General features: G+C 44.8%; 2 protein-coding genes across 2 annotated transcripts in view; one reads left to right on the forward strand and one right to left on the reverse strand.

Annotated features, from left to right (window-relative positions):
• Positions 1-5,813: 5,813 nt before the first annotated feature.
• Positions 5,814-10,170, reverse strand: LOC144308964 (uncharacterized). The gene is made up of 3 exons (XM_077889909.1): positions 10,166-10,170; positions 8,617-10,011; positions 5,814-6,049 (listed from the first exon to the last, which is right to left on the reverse strand). Exons 1-2 carry the CDS (start codon positions 10,168-10,170, stop codon positions 8,949-8,951), a joined length of 1,068 nt encoding a protein of 355 aa, XP_077746035.1. The 3' UTR covers positions 5,814-6,049; positions 8,617-8,948.
• The window catches only part of ARHGAP6 (Rho GTPase activating protein 6), a 481,194-nt gene continuing 475,036 nt past the window's right edge, over positions 10,031-16,188 (forward strand). The window contains exon 1 of the mRNA XM_077889547.1: positions 10,031-11,026. Coding sequence (XP_077745673.1) covers positions 10,448-11,026 — 579 coding nt within the window. The 5' untranslated portion in view covers positions 10,031-10,447. The remainder of the gene's footprint in view (positions 11,027-16,188) is intronic.

The raw sequence follows: 16,188 nt of genomic DNA on the forward strand, positions 1-16,188 counted from the left end.
GATGTTTAACCTACTGAGCCACCTAAAACTCTTTTAATAAGTGAAAATATGCATAAGAAACAGAGCTATGGCTGTCTAATTTCCATCTGCATTTAGAAAGTATGAAACTTGGCAAGTTCAAGTTAGGGGTATGACATTCTGTTCAGGTTTTATGATGACCATGATCTTTTTTAGCCAGATTGTCTGACATTCATAAAGTATAGTGGGAAGTAAGTGGGTTTTGATGTTGGACAGATGTGGGTGTGGATTACTGATTTATGGTGATTTCACTATGGTGAAGATGGGAATAAGAATATTCATGTCATAGCAAAGTTGTATAGGAGTCATCTATGCAGAGCTTTTGGCACAGAATAGGTGCTTGCGCACCCATATCTGACCCCAATCTTGTCCATGTGTTCTAGATCATGTGAATGGGGAGATTAGTGTGACTTTTCTATTTGTCACACTTTCCATAGAGAACATTTTATAAACCCAATTAGCATTGTGTGTTTGGGATGAACTTATTGGCTCCATCATTGATCAGCTAAGATGGGCAAATCCTGGCTTTACCATTTATTAGCTCACTTAGGCAAGTTTGTAACCTGTTAGTGACTCAGTTTCCTCATTGGGCAATGGAGATAATAAGTACCTCATCAAGTTCTGAGGATTAAATAAGATAACCCATATAAAGTACTTGTGTAGCACTTTGTGCATATGAAGGGTTGGCTACTCTTACTATTACTGTTATTAGGTATTTTATTTTATGATGTCATATACAGATAGGCCTAGATAAGCCATACTATGTACTTTATTTCTATAATCCATGCTAGTAAATTTTATTAATAATAGGTAACAGTTATTATTTGTGTGTTCTGTGTTGGAAAATGTACTAAATGCTTTACATCTTATAGTTATAAACTACATGTATTTGAGGAAGTACTGAGTCTGTGAAGAATTAAATAGCTTTACTCAAGGTTGGTTAATCTGTCTTTTTCTTTCTTTCTCTCTCTCTCACACACAGACACATACAGACAGGCACATGCACCCGTCCCCTCCCTACACACACCTAGGATTCAAACTTAGGAGATGTCCAACTCAAAGGCCATGCATCTAACAAAATAGCAACAGTTTTGATAAGCAGATGCCTACATCGTTATTGCTTATTTGAGTCCTTTCACAACAAGTCAGATCAACAGAGATACCTACCTCTGATGCCTGAGGATAATTCCAAGTTTTCTGAGACACAGAAGGCAAGAGCCAGCAGGGACCAAAAGAACCAGATTCCAGATGAGGGGACAGGGGCTGACTGACAGATCGATTTATGATTATGGATTGAGCCCTTATTCTTTTTTTTTTATTTATGATAGTCACACACAGAGAGAGAGAGAGAGAGGCAGAGATACAGGCAGAGGGAGAAGCAGGCTCCATGCATGGGATTCAATCCCGGGTCTCCAGGATCGCGCCTTGGGCCAAAGGCAGGCGCTAAACCGCTGCGCCACCCAGGGATCCCTGAGCCCTTATTCTTATGTGATATGAGCTGTTTCAGTACTGGGGATACAAGAGAAAACCAATCAGTCATGGTTCCTGCCTCATGAAACCCATGATCCTGGGGGATGGTAGAGCTTGAACATACACAGTTGCACTAATGAATACCATGTAATTATCATTCTGTTGGCAAGTGCTATGGTGAAGGAAAAGTCTGTGAGTAAATGAGCATGTAACAGGGCCCTAACTTAGCCGAGGTACGAGGAGTAGGCAGGGAGAGCTCCTTGGGAGAGTGACTTTGAAGCTGAGACCAGGAAGGTGGGTAGGGATTTATTTTGCACAAGGTTGGTTGACTGGCCTAGTTAGTGGCCGAGCCTGTACTAAAAGTTAGCTCTATGATTCTCATTCCTGACATTTCCCCACTGCCATGTAAATCTTCAACAATTTCCAGCAGTTTGCTTTTGCCAGCTCCATAGCACTGTTTTATGAAACCATCTCTATTTAAAAAGGGGAAAACCCCTTAAATTTAGCTCCCTGATCCACAACCTGCTTATTACAATCTGTGAGTGTCTTATTTTCATTCCTATATCTTTAAAGGGGGTGGGAGTTCTTTGGTATGTCTCTAATCTGTGTCATGCCACAAAGCAGTGAACTGTGAAAAATACCCAAGGAATTCCCAATAAATTGTACAGGAGGCAAATGAAGGGCATGCAGCTATGGACTTGAGCAGCTCTGCTTTTTTTAACTGGATCCTTGGTGGTTCTCTTGAGAGAAAACCTTCCTGGGCTCTGGTTTTCCATGCCTCCTGAAGAGTGTGATCAGTTCCCATCTGTCTTTTTAAAGGCCTTTCTCTCAGGACTGTTCTGGCATTTGAACTCGTTAGCATCCCAGATGTGAGCTCAGCCCCTTAAATGAAGAATGCATTAAGGACCAAAGAAGGTAAACTAAAGCATCACAGCCCTCCAAATTTGAGTGTCTCTTTTTGGCTTAAGCTAGTGATACACTTCTGTGTGTTACTGACCAATTACAAAACCAAGCCCTAACGCCTTTCTTGAAACAAATGCGTGGAAGGACAGAAGGTTCCCAAGGGGAAAAGTGAACTCCATCTTAGAGGAGGATTAGAACCAGGTGTGGGACCTAGCTGTGACTTAGCTGCTGCTATGACAATAATGTCACTGTTCTTAGAACCATCCATTAGCCATTCTCTTGCCTTATTTTTAAATTCTCTGTGATTGCTTTTTGCTCAATGAATCCCTTGGTTCTGGGTTTTATTAAATCATTACAACGAGAACCAAGCTGTGGCACACTATGCTCAAGAAATGTAACCAATTATTACAAAGTGGGTGGCTTAAAACAACAGAAATTTATTCTCTCACAGTTAAGAAGCCAAAAGTCTGAAATCAAGGTGTCAAGAGGATTGGTTCCTTCTGGAGGCTCTGAGAGAGAATCTCTTTGTCTCCTTCCTATCTGGTGGTTGCTGGCAATGTTCGGTGTTTCTTGGCCTGTAGATGTATCACTCCAATCTCTGTCTCCATTGTCACATGACCTTTTCGTGTGTGTGTGTGTGTGTGTGTGTGTGTGTATCCATCCAAATTGCTCTCTCTTTTCTCTTATAAAGATAAAGATCTTATAAATATCTCTTATAAATCCAGTCATTGGATTTAGGTCCCATCCTAATCCAGTGTGACCTAATCTTAACTTGATTACATCGGCAAGGACCCCATTTCCAGATAAAGTCACATTCTCTGGTACCAGGGATTAGACTTGGACATGTCTTTTGGGGGGGACATAATTCGACCCACTAAAAGAAGTAAGAAGCTCTGTTTTCTATTTAGGCCTTCCTCCCTCCCTCTATATATTGACCGAAGGCATAATTCAACCATTACATGGTGCAATATCTAGTTGTTTGTGTTCATGGAACATTAATAAAAGCTAACCTAGGAGGTGATGGGAATGTTCTGGACTTGATTGTGCCTGTGGTTTCATAGGTATTTACAGTTGTCAAAACTCATTGGTACAGTTTATTGTATACAGATTATTCCTCAACAAAGTAGATGAGAAAAAAAATATACACCCTGGACACAGTACCAGCTGGTTTTCTTTCCTCATTCATTCCTGTGCCCCACCCTATCTTGTCGCTAGAAAAAATGTTAGGCAAATAGGTTTTCCTGTATGTGTTCAATGTAGAGAAGGCAGGATTCTGGGGAAAATGAAAATTTCAGAGGAAAAAATTCCACATTATTTACTTTTAAAAATTAAAAATACTGAAAAATGTTTAGACTATGAAAATTTTAGAGTAATAAAATATTAAAAAGAATTTACATTATTACCTAATTAAAAAATATTTTACTATTAGAGAGCACGCAAGCACAAGTTGGGGGAGGGGCAGAAGGAGACGGTGGAGTAGACTCTGCTGAGCAGGGGGCCCAACACTGGGCTTGATCCCAGGACCCTGAGGTCATGGCCTGAACCGAAGGCAGACACTTAACTGACTGAGCCACCCAGGTGCCCCGTTACCTAATTCTTCATCCTCAAAAGTAATCTAAAACATGCTATGGGAAGATCTTAAAAGCTATGTAACTATGTATAGCTGAAGAAGGAATGCTACCGGCACAAACCGTGTTTAAAAATGTTTATAAACTGATGGGGCACCTGGATGGTACAGTCAGTTAAGCCACTGACTCTTGGTTTTGGCTCAGGTCATGGTCTTAGGGTTGTGAGATTGAGCCTAACATTGGCTCTGTGCTCAGCAAACAGTCTGCTTAAGATTCTCTCCTTCCTCTGCCCCTCTAAAATAAATTAAAAAAAAATAAAAAAAAAATGTTTATAAACTGAAATAGAATTTGGTTGTTAGCCAACCTGTATTATTATTAAAAGTCTCTTGAGTTCAAGTTTCAAAGCCAAAGCCAAAACCAAAAGTGGTGATGGTCACACATTTAGGATTTGATGCTGGAAGATTCTTTCAAATGGTGGCTGCAGGTAGACAACAATTGTTTGTTTCATGTGTGGCTCCTGGTACTCTGCTAAGCACATCCATATTGGAACTTGGTTTAAGTTGTTTTGTTTTTAAAGATTTATTTTAGATGGGAGCAGAGGGAAAGAGAGAATCTTAAGCAGATTCTGTGCTGAGTATGGAGTCCAATGTGGGCCTTGATCCCAGGACTCTGAGATCAAACCTCAAACTTCAACTGCATGCCTCTTTTAGAGAAAGAAGTTCATGGTTCTAATTCTGGGCAATGTGAAATTGAGCCCCCAAACTGGCCTGTTGGTATATAAATGTAGTAGGAGGTAAAACATTCCCTACACTCCTCTCTGAATATGGAGAATCCCAAGTTGTCCTTCATTTAACTCAAAAAAGTGCCCTGCCTTGAAAGACTATGTTGGCATTGATAGCACCTCACTAAAACTTGGGGAGTGGTGAAAACCCCAGCTATGACTGTTCACTGAGTCATCCACAGTTCTTTTTCAAATAATTTTAAATGATTCATTAGCAAATTGGAAAGGTTTGAATAGGTCTTTTGGGTGTTAGACCAGGTGAATTCACATTAGGGGTGGTTGGTCATTCAATATATCTGGATTCATAAAGTAATTTAAAATAGATAGATTTTTGGATAGATTATAGTTACAACTCCTGTCATTGTACTCATTTCCTTCAGAATGCTCTTTGCTGAGCATGCTGCATTCATTAGGTTCTTTACTCATTTCTACAGCCTTCTGAAGTGAATGTGATTTTGCGGATGGATAAGTGAGATCAAGAGCTGTGAAGTGATGTGGCCAAGGTCACACAGCTAGATGGGAAACCAACAAATTGAAATCCATCCAGGAAGGGTCCCAAAGCACTTCCAAAATGAAGGGCTTGTTTCTTAATCTGCAGTTCTAGTCCTACGAGAGTTAGAGGTTGAGATTGGATGACGGATCTGAAATACTAGCTCTGCCACTTAACCAGGGGGTGACCTACGAGACTTGGTTTTCTTCATCTATACAGTTGGGGGTTAGGTATTCTAGCTTCGTGTGTGCTTGTGACTGTTGATTTGGAGAGCGCATGCATGATTTCAGCCCAGTGCCTGCCATGTAGTAAGTTCCAACAAGTGTTAGTTATTATATTGTTATGATTAAAAGGGCAGGACCAAACTTTTTGAAAAGATGATCTTGAGTACAACACTAAATTCGAGTTAACAAGTGGTATAGACATGTTCAGTGCTTTTTCCCTTTAGTATTTGCATGAAGATTTCCCCCTCTGAACATTTCTTTTGGTAATATAATAGTAAGTTTTTCTCTAAGATGGAGAGTTGAACTTCTTAGTCTTTTCACATCATGGTACGGATTATGACTCAAGCTCTCAAAAACCCTTATACCATGCAAATCATTATATTCACCTTCTAGAGAATATTTGACAACATTTTCATGTTTGGAAAACTGTTCTTCAGTGTTCACTGTTCTTCAATGCTGGGTTGGTGTTTAAGAAAGTGAGTTTTTGCAAATCTTACCCAAATGGAATTATCCTGCAACGCTAGATTTATCTCCATACTGACATCCACCAGTTGTAGTTTAAGTGCCTTGGCAATTATATTTATTCAAGGAGATCCTAGAATAGGAATCAGAAGAAACAGTCTTAGTTCAGCTACAAAAATTCCTAGCTTACAGTTAAGAAGCAGTTTGAGTATGGGACAGTCTGGTTATTTAATGTAATTAACATTCTTAAGTCCTGTAAAGTTCTCTGCACGTTTCTCATATACTCCACACCACATAGGTTAAAAATCTGTCCCCCTTTTCATGTTTCAGGAACTTAGATGCAGAACTCTGGACTTCTATGGGAGAGTAAGGTGCTGTGAACTGTTGACCCCAGCTACCACTTAAAATGTGGAAATATCAGAGGGATCACAATCAGTTTGAGAGACACAAGCAGGATGAAGTAAAAATCAGTGATGCTAAGCATGGGGAGCCAAGCAGATAGAAATCTGAAATATTATATGGCAACAATCAGGAAGTTTAATGTGATTTGGTTCGATATAAGCAATGGGGTTATATAACAAACAAGGGCAAAATAGGATGCCCCAACCTACAATATTAGACATCAGGACTGAAAAGAAATAAGCAACTGGAGGGAATCCAGAGGAGATCATCTACAATGATGGTTTTAAAGCAAAATATGAACTTTATAGTGTAGCCAAACCACAGAGTCAGACCCAAGGGGCATGATAAAAATCTACAAATAGCTTGAGGGTCTAAACACCAAGGGGAAAGAGGAATTTTGGCTAAAGATAAGAAAAATTTCAAGGGATAAAGTTAAGAAAAGGGAAATTTGTTTTAACAGAATATATCCTTTGGTAGTAAGATGTATGTGTTTATAGAATAGTATCTCAAGAGAATAGAAAGAAAACTGATGAGTATTCTAGGATTCTTGATAAAAGGATACCTTGATGGGAGGCCAAGGACTCTAGAACTTTCATTAGAATATTCTTCTGCTCTTTAATAACAGGTATCCTAGGGCTTTGATTAACTTTGATTCTGAGGGAAAAAAATAAACCAACATGGACACTACTTTTCAATAGCAATGCCCTCGAAAAAGGAGCAAAGTCCCACAGATCTGATTTTTAAAGTATATATTCAAAACCATTTATTTCTAGATTACCAGTTATATTGCTTATGAAGCAGGCTGATGAATTGTAAGAAAGATGCTGGCGATCAATGTAACAAGACCAGCTGTTTTTGAAATTGGTAAATGAAACCCAGATCTTCCTTAATCAGGATGGCAATCACAAAGGCCAATATGAGTTGGGTCTATATAAGCAAAAGGATTATATAACAAACAAGAGTAAAATAGGATGCCCTAACTAGGAATGAATAAATATGCCACAAACCACAATGACTGCAAAATAAACCTAATAGATTGGAAATCAAAATAGTTCAAAAAATATCATTAAAAAATCCAAATAATTTTCTTACGAATGCTTTCTTTCCAGAAGTACCACTATATTCCACCCCACTCCCAGAGTTTTAAAAGCTTATACTGGGCTTTAAACCAGGAGCCCGAAGCTAATTCTATGAATATTTAAAATAATTTATTCATTGTTCCCAACAGTGAGGCAAGCTTCAGGCTAATAGAGAGTCAAGATCCATTGGAAACAAGATGATGAATTAACTGGATGTGTCTGCTCCAAGCCCCAAGTGCCAATAGAAGAATCTTTCTGCTCATTGGTTCTCCAACATCCTATAACCAGGAATGTATGTCTTTATACCTAGAGGGCATTCTTATAAGCCTTATATAATAGTGGCAGGGTTGCATTTTCAACTCCATGGTTATTATATGGGTTTAGAGAAGTACAATGTATATGAACCATAAATTACATTTGCTCAACCACCTTGAGTTATAAGAGGTTCTATGGAGTGTGACTTGGTTAACCATCTACTCCAAATGCCAAAAGCCAATGAGGCATAACCAATTCCACGCAATGGTATCTGAATGGTAGAGATATTAAGTGTTTTCATTACTAGTGACAAGTTACAGGGTATTGTCGAGTAAGGAAAGGGCAGGCAAGACCCACCGTCTTTTACTTCTAATGTGACTTGTTTGAGGATGGAGGAAAGCGAATGCGGACAATCCTCCAAATGTAATTTGGCGAGTGTAGTCAGGCAGGGCAGTAAGCAATTTTACTTCTCCATAGCACACCTGATCATCAGCCAATGAGAATACTTAAGTCTCAGGGTGCGAAGAGATGGCCAGCAGTGAGAGTGCTGGGAAGTCTGTAACCAACTCATTCTGTCCTTAGGCAGCAGATAGGTCGTAAAGTTCCCAGAAGGAACTCCCAGGGTGCAGTCTGTCCCCCCCGCATTTACAAAAACATGTGCGGCAGAGATCCTGGGGGCCGAATGAAGCCCTTTGTGGAGGTGCTGGATTCTTCTGTTAGCTCCCCCGACGTGCCTCCTCCTAGCTAGTTGAATATCTAGGAACATTGAACACACTTTTGAAAAAGACAAAATTTTTCCCTGAAAATTTCATAGGGAATAAAAGAAGTCTTGCAAAATCAAAGTTGGACAGTTTTTAGGTACCCACAGCAAGGTGAACGTTTGTGCCAAACACCTGTATTTATAGGTTCATTGTCAAGTTTTTTTTTTTTTTTTTTAATAAAAGAAACGGTAGAGGAAAGTCACCTTTGCATTCGCATATAGTTCTCTTCACCCGAAGCGGTAAAAGAGGACACGCGAACAGTTAAATCAAGTACGCGGGCGTTTTCAACATCCTTTCTCTCCCCTGGTAAGGTTGTAAGCTGCGTTGCAAAACTTCGATGTTACATCACAAAGCCCGCAGACAGGCCGGGGAGGCTCTGCGCTTTTTAGATTCCAGGGGTCGGACGGTAGCGGGAGAAGCCGCTTCCAGGCTCGTCCGAGTGGGGCACGTGGACATCGCCAGGTTCTCCAGCTTCTCAGGAATGTGGCCGCGGCGCGCTTCGCCCAGGGGCGTCCCGGAGCCGAGACCCGGAGACCTAGCCCTTGTGAGCGCCAATCTCCGCCGGCTCTGGGCTGACGCTGCTGTGGGCGCCTGCCTCCTGCCCACCCCACTCACCCCTCCTCCTCCAGTACATTCGCACATGACCCTTACTGGGCCAGGACTCTCCCCACCTCCTCAGTGCGTCCCCGTCTCCAGCCCATTCATTTGCGGCCACTGCTTTTGAACTGAATCTCTGTCCTATAAGACAAGGAGGGGGGAAAGGAGTAGGGGGCAGCAATAGGAAGACGGGAGATTTAACTCCCAACTTCAGAGCAACCGGCCCGGGCTGCCCATCTGACACCAGTGGGTGGGGTGCAATCTGAAACTTCCTTTCCTTTCCAGAAACGTGAGTGGAGCTGGCGCCCCCTCGAGCTGGGTGGGGGATGGGAGACAGGGAGAAGGTCCGAACTTCCGTCCTCCCGGCTTTCTCCCCTGGAAACCCGGTATCACCGGCGAGCTGCGCTCTCCTGCGCGGCTCCCAGGTTTGGCGCCTGGAAATCTCCACGTTCTGCTCTCTCCTGCTCCTGGCTCCGCCCCAGCCCCAGCCCGGGCTTCCCTCCCGCCCGCTTCCCCCTGCCTCCCGCGCGAGCGTGCGGGGACAGCTCCGCTCCGGCCCTGGGCCCACGGCTGGGCTGCCCGTACCCCGAGCCCTTCTCGGTGGGGCTTGGGCGCTCGCCCCGGGGCTCTCTCTTCGCTCCCTGAGCGCGGCCAGCAGTCCTCCGCCCGCGGAGCCACTCGGCCCTTGGGAGGCCCCAGGCGCAGCGCCGTCCGTGTCCCCACTTGGTGGCGAGGCTAGCACCCCGCGGGCGCCTGGAGCTTGGCGACCCCCTTGCGCCGAGCCGGTCGGAGGGGTGGGCGCGACCGCCGAGCCGAGGCCAGACGCGCGGCTTCGGGGGCCGGGACGCGAGGACGGCGCAGCCCGGGCGCAGCCGGGGCGCCCGACTTCGGAGCCGAGGAAGTCCCTCTCGCAGCGCGGGTCGCGCGACGGGCGCCCCTGAGCGCACGCCCCGGAGGCCTCCTCCCAGCCCTCGGGACCGTCCTCGGGGCGCGAGGAGGAGCTTGCTGAGGACTTCGAGGCTGTCCGGAGCCAGCGAGCGCGAGCTGCGAAGGGGGAGTGGCGCTGGCGGGCTGGAGCTGGGAACCCAACGAGCGCCTGACCTTCCTCCTCCTCCTCCTCCTCCTCCTCCTCCTCCTCCTCCTCCTCCTCCTCGCCCCATTCGCGACTTGGGCTCTGGGGGAAGGTTCTAGCGGCCGCAGGAGGCCGCCCGACCTCTTTTCCTAGAAGGCTGGTGATGGATCTTCTGCTTCTGCACCCGCTGGGGCACTTGGAGCGCGCTGGTGGCGCGTGAGCCGGGCACTGCCCTCCGCCGCCCGCGGCCAGCGTCCGGCCAGCCCCGCCTGCAGCCGAGCCTGAGCCCCCTTCCTTTCCCGGTTCCAAGTCGCCAGCGTCCCGAGAGCGGGAAGAGCGTGGTCCTCAGGCACGGTCCCGCCGAGATGTCCGCGCAGAGCCTGCTCCACAGTGTCTTCTCCTGCTCCTCGCCAGCCTCGGGCGGCGCGGCCTCGGCCAAGGGCTTCTCCAAGAGGAAGCTGCGCCAGACCCGCAGCTTGGACCCGGCCCTGATCGGCGGCTGCGGGGGCGAGGCGGGCGTGGAGGGCAGCTCGCGGGGCGCCACCGCGGGTCGCCTCTGCTCCCCGCTGCCCGCGGCCGAGGGTCTCGGCCCCAGATCGGCGTCCTCTCCTCGGGGCCCACACCCCCGGGCCAACCGACTCCCACCCCCTAGACCCCTCTGCTCATCCTTCTCCACGCCCAGCACTCCGCTGGAGAAGTCACCGTCTGGCAGCTTCCACTTTGACTATGAGGTCCCCCTGGGTCGCAGTGGCCTCAAGAAGAGCATGGCCTGGGACCTGCCTTCAGTCTTGGCCGGGCCCGGCAGCGGCCGCAGCGCCATCCTCTGCTCCTCCGGGGGTGGCCCTAATGGCATCTTCACTTCTCCCAGGAGGTGGCTCCAGCAGAGGAAGTTCCAGTCCCCCCCCAACAGCCACAGCCACCCCTACGTTGTGTGGAAGTCCGAGGTAGGTAGGGTACCGTGCTTTGCCTGCTCATGGCCCAAGGCTGGACACCTGGGCAGTTGTTTAATTGCCTCACATTTACAGAGCCAGGGACCCACTGAGAGGTTTCCATGGTGTGGCTGTCCCCCTTTGGCCCGTTAAGTGGTGCCTGGAAATGGGAGGTCTCTAGGGGCCACCGATGTGTGTCTTGTTAGGACTTCTTGGCTCCACTTTGGAGCAGTGGTGGGAGCTGGAGGGAGAGATGATGTTCTGCTTTCCTGTTTCTGCTACAGGCGATTTCAAAGGGTCATCTTATCCCTTCATCCAATGTGGATATTTTTCAGAACTCGAATGATCTAATTCCTATGCTCTTACAAGGATTGGATGTACTGTGTTTTGAAATATGCCTGCCATCTGGTTGTTCTACAGAGAATTCAGAAACATTGTTCTGGAGGGTGTTGTTGATAGTTTGTGTGTGTGTGTGTGTGTAGGTGTGTGTGTTTGGGTTGTGTGGGGAGTAACTACTAGAATTCTCGAGTTTTGATTTTTTCTTCTCCCTAAAGGTCTGATTTCAGAAATCTATGGTACCAAATAGCAGTTTAATCTAGGAGAAAAAGGATCTCTGCCTCAGGCTATGAAAGATCATGGAAATATGCCCAAATTCTACTACGGACAACTAGTAGTTAACGAAATATATGTCTATCAGGAATCTTTAATATATAGGGAACTCAGAGGGAGCTATTTGGTACCTTTAAAATGTTTGCCATCTGGTTAAGAAGAATGGCGAATAGAGCTCTTGGGAAACTGTGGTCGATGGGTACTTGGAAAGCAGCGTGCTTTTAGAGAATAAATAGTAGTTGTTTTAGAAATGAACAACTTCCAGTCTCTTTCAGTTCACAAATTCTATAGATTTGCCTTGGATCTGTTTCCATAAGGGAAGGGAGATTCCATTGGTTGTAATTAAAGATTTTAAAGTACAGTTAGAATTACAGAAATGAAATGAAATACCATGTAATTGCTGGAGATTTGGACTAAATCAAGGAAACACAACCAAGGAAAACAGTTTGAAAATAGCGTCCGAGATCATACCTCGCTCTGTTACCATGAGATAACTATGAAAATTTGTCTCTTAATAGACTGCCTTAGAAAAACCAACAGTATTAATCAAATATTAGTCTCACATATTAATAGAATATTAGTTATCATGTCACAGTAACATGCTGTTGGGTGGGGAGTATGGGTCACAAAAACTAACAAACATTGCTGACTGTTCTGCCTATTTTCTTGAGGAAGACAGGCAGTAGAAAGACAAGTCAGAGAACAAGAGATTCTTTCCCGACAGAGAATTTAGCATTAGAGAGAGGATAAAAAAATCTGGAGGTTGAATGTCTCTCGGTGTTTAGGAGGGGTGAATTCCTGCTATATATCTGACGCGCACATTATCAGAATAATTTGCATGAGTTGAGAGGAGAGAGAAATGCAAAAGCAAGCCAGGTTCATGGATTAGACAGCCACTGACGTTCACGTTTAAACCCAATCGCATCATTAAGAATGTCTCTGCTTTTCTTAACAACTGTACATACTTGGAATGTAGCATACAGATACTGTTGCTGTTATGACCAAAAGGTATTTTTCTGTAGATGACCATGGCTGGTTAGAAATTATCTTCTCCACTAAAATCTCATAATCGATGAACATGTATCTGAACTGCGGCAGTACTGGTGGCTTTTAACTGTTCTATGCAGCATTTGGGCAGTCTGCAAGCTTGTCCACCGTGACTCTCACCTCTTTGCAGGGTTAATACTTAGCACATGGCCAGCCTCATCTAGCAAAAGAACAACATTTTCTCATCGGATCTTCACGTGTGTGTGAGTGTGTGCATGTGCGCACGCACGCGTGTGCCCAATTTCTTTATTCTCGAGGCAGACATGGAGTGACTGGATGGACTGAAGGTCCAAGGCTGGATTTGTTTAGTAGAGGCCCAGATATTCTATTGTAACCCCTGGGTCTGGAATTTAATGGCCTAGATTACCTTTCAAAGGTTTAATGCCCTGGAACCTTCTCAAAAACCCGGGAAACTCCTCCAGTTGAGCACTGCTTGTTCTTCTCATTTTCAAACAAGCTGGATCCTCTCTCCTAAAAGAGAAGCTTTATCAATACTGTCAAAAGTCCAGCACGTGGATACCTTGCAAGGTTACTTGAAGTGGGATCTGGAGGAGCACTTTGGTTCCTGTGCCGTTCCTGGGTTGCTCTGGCTCAGGGTTTCTCAGCTTCTGCATTCTTCACAGTTGTCACCAGATGATTCTTTGTGGTAGAGGCCATCCTATGTCTTGTAGGATATTTAGTAGCATCCTGGGCCTCTACCCACTGGATGCCAGTAGCACTCCTCCCCGCCAGTGTGGCAATGACAGATGTCTACAGACACTGCTGAATGTTCTCTGGGGGGCAAAACTGCCCCAGTGAGGTGAATGTAGCACCTCATGCTGGTTATCTAGCAAGTGCCCATGGAAGTGGTTTCTGCCAGCATCAAGTTTCCCTGGGGCCTTCGTCCACTTTCAAAACCATGTACATCTCTCTTGAGTCACATAGGCCTCTTACGGTTTGTTAAACTATTCTGTTTCTCTTCCATTGAATCCATAGCCAAACCTGAGAATTCACCTTCATTCAGGTTTAGCCAGTGATGGATCACATTTATTTCTGCTTAATTCTTTGAGCAGATTCTCTGTTTTTAAACTAAATTGTTCATACACTGGCTTCCGCTCCCACAACTCTCATAAATGCCCGCAGCTCTATGCCTTGTGCTTACTCAAAGTTCCCAAATGGCCATTTTATGGTCTAAAACCAGGAGGTATTAAACAAAGTCAGCTATGACTCTATTAATATTTCCTTACTATGTGTTTCAGGACCATTTTAACAAAAACGGATTCATGGACATGCTGGGTAGAGTATCTGTTGAGTAGAAGGGAGAACAAAGGGATACATGGTGCACAGTGACACAGTCGGTACATGCTTCTCAACTTGTGTTCTTCTTAGAAGCCCATCTCTGTCCCTGATTCTGATGTCAAAGGAGTAAGGTCTCCTTCCAACCCTGACATTCTCCTAATTCTCATGGATCAGAGCTAGGATTATGCTCATAGCTGACTTGGAGTTTGCCAGCTTTGATAACCCATAATTAAAATGATCTTTCTCTATCCATGACTTCTTTTCGTCATTCCTCCCATAAGCACTTCTTAAGCACACGATTTCTCTAGGTACTGGAAATGCAGAGAGGCTAAAATATGATGTTGGCCCTTAAAGAGCTCAGTCTAATGACAAGGACAGATGAGTTGACCAATAGGTACAGTGCAGAATTCACCTTCACAGTGAGGGACTGGGCTGTGTGTGTTGGGCGGGGGAGGAGGGTGATGATTCATTGTGCTTCGGAGAATTTTGGAAGGCTTCACTGTGCAGAGAACACTTGAACTTGATCTTCAAGAGTGCCTGCCATTTAGAAGAGGGAGGGAGGTGGTTCCTTGGTGAAAGAGAAAGGAATGGACATGTAGAGGCACGGAGGAGTTGGTGATGCCAGAGTGTCCAACAAAGAGGACTTAGAGGGGCTTGAGTGCAACACTGGTTTGGAGGAGGGAGTGAGGACATCTATGGCTTATTTTATGTAGCAACCACATGGCTGTCTATATGGTAACCTAACGAGACCAGAAATCACACACATATTTGGGGGATAATAACTAACTATGGGTATGGATGCAAATGGCAGGAGGACCAAAGGACATGGCCTACACTCCAAGGCACCTCTTGTCATTAAACCCGCAGAGAGGTGAAAGGATGTAAAGTGCTTTTGAAGTTGGAAGTTTTGTATGCCTGGAGCATAGGCCGTGTCTCGTTGTGTATTGGATAATAGTATTCAAAAGTTTGGGTAGCATTCATTATGAAGAGCCCCACTGTGCACATCTCAGGGGTTTGGACTGGACATCTTGTGGAGTAGTGGTTCTCAACCTAGAGGTGACTTTGTCCCCAGGGGACATTTAGCAATGTCTGAAGACAGTTTGAGTTGTCACAGCTAGGGGTGGTGATATATTAGTTTCCTATTGCTGCCATGACAAATTACTCCAAACTTAGTGGTTTATTTTTTTATTTTTATTTTTATTTTTTTTCAAACTTAGTGGTTTAGAGCAACATAAGTTTATTACCTTACAGTTCTGGAGGTCAGAGGTCTGAAATGGGTCTCTTGGGCTAAAGTCAAAGTGTTGGCAGGACTGTGTTCTTTCTGAAGGCTCTACGATCTGTTTCCTTTGCTTTTTCATTGGTCCCCTTCCCCTTTCAAAGCCAGCCTTGTTGCATCTCTTTGACTCTCTTCCATCATCCTTTCTCCCTCTGACTCTCTTAAGGACCCTTGTAATTACAGTGGGCTCACCTGTGTAATCCAGGATAATCTCATTATTTTAAGGTCAGTTGATTAGCAACCTTTAATTTCATCTGCAACCTTCATGCCCCTTTGCCATATAACCTAACATATTCATAGGTTCCAGAGGTTAGGGTGTGGACATCTTTGGTGGGACATTATTCTGTTTACTATAGGAGGAGATGCTACTGGCATCTAGTTGGGGGAGAAGCCAGGAATGCTGCTAAACATCTTATGATTACAGGGCAGCTCCACTGCAAAGAGTTCTCTGGCTCTCAATGTCAAGCATGCCCAGGTTGAGAAAAGCTGTGGTGGAGAACGGGAGAAATTGGTGATTTTTTTTTTTTTTTTAGCATGAGGGTGTAACATGATCATATATGTGGTTCTCACCTGTGGATGAGTTTGCACCCTGAGCGCATTTGGCAATACCTGGCAGCATTTTTGGCTGCCAGAGCTGGGGTAGGGTGTTGCTGCTGCTATCTGGTGGGTAGAGGCCAGGGATGCTGTTCATCACCTTGCAATGTATAGGACAGACCGTGACGACAAAGAATGATCCTGCTCGATACCTTTCAATAGTGCTGAAGTTGAAGAACTCTGCGTAATGTGCTACTTTATACAAGAAACTGAATTCTAGGTTTTGCTTTCCAGTACTGTTTTCTCTCATGCTTCTGGGTTCACTCTTTGTCGTTTTCTTCTTCTTTTCTGGTATATGTCAACCAGAGCTCTGAATTGGAAAAAAAAAAAAAAAAAGCCTTTCCGAAAGATACAGAGGATAGGAAAAAAAGGT

Source organism: Canis aureus, chromosome X (genome assembly GCF_053574225.1).
Source record: "Canis aureus isolate CA01 chromosome X, VMU_Caureus_v.1.0, whole genome shotgun sequence".
Taxonomy (NCBI): domain Eukaryota; kingdom Metazoa; phylum Chordata; class Mammalia; order Carnivora; family Canidae; genus Canis; species Canis aureus.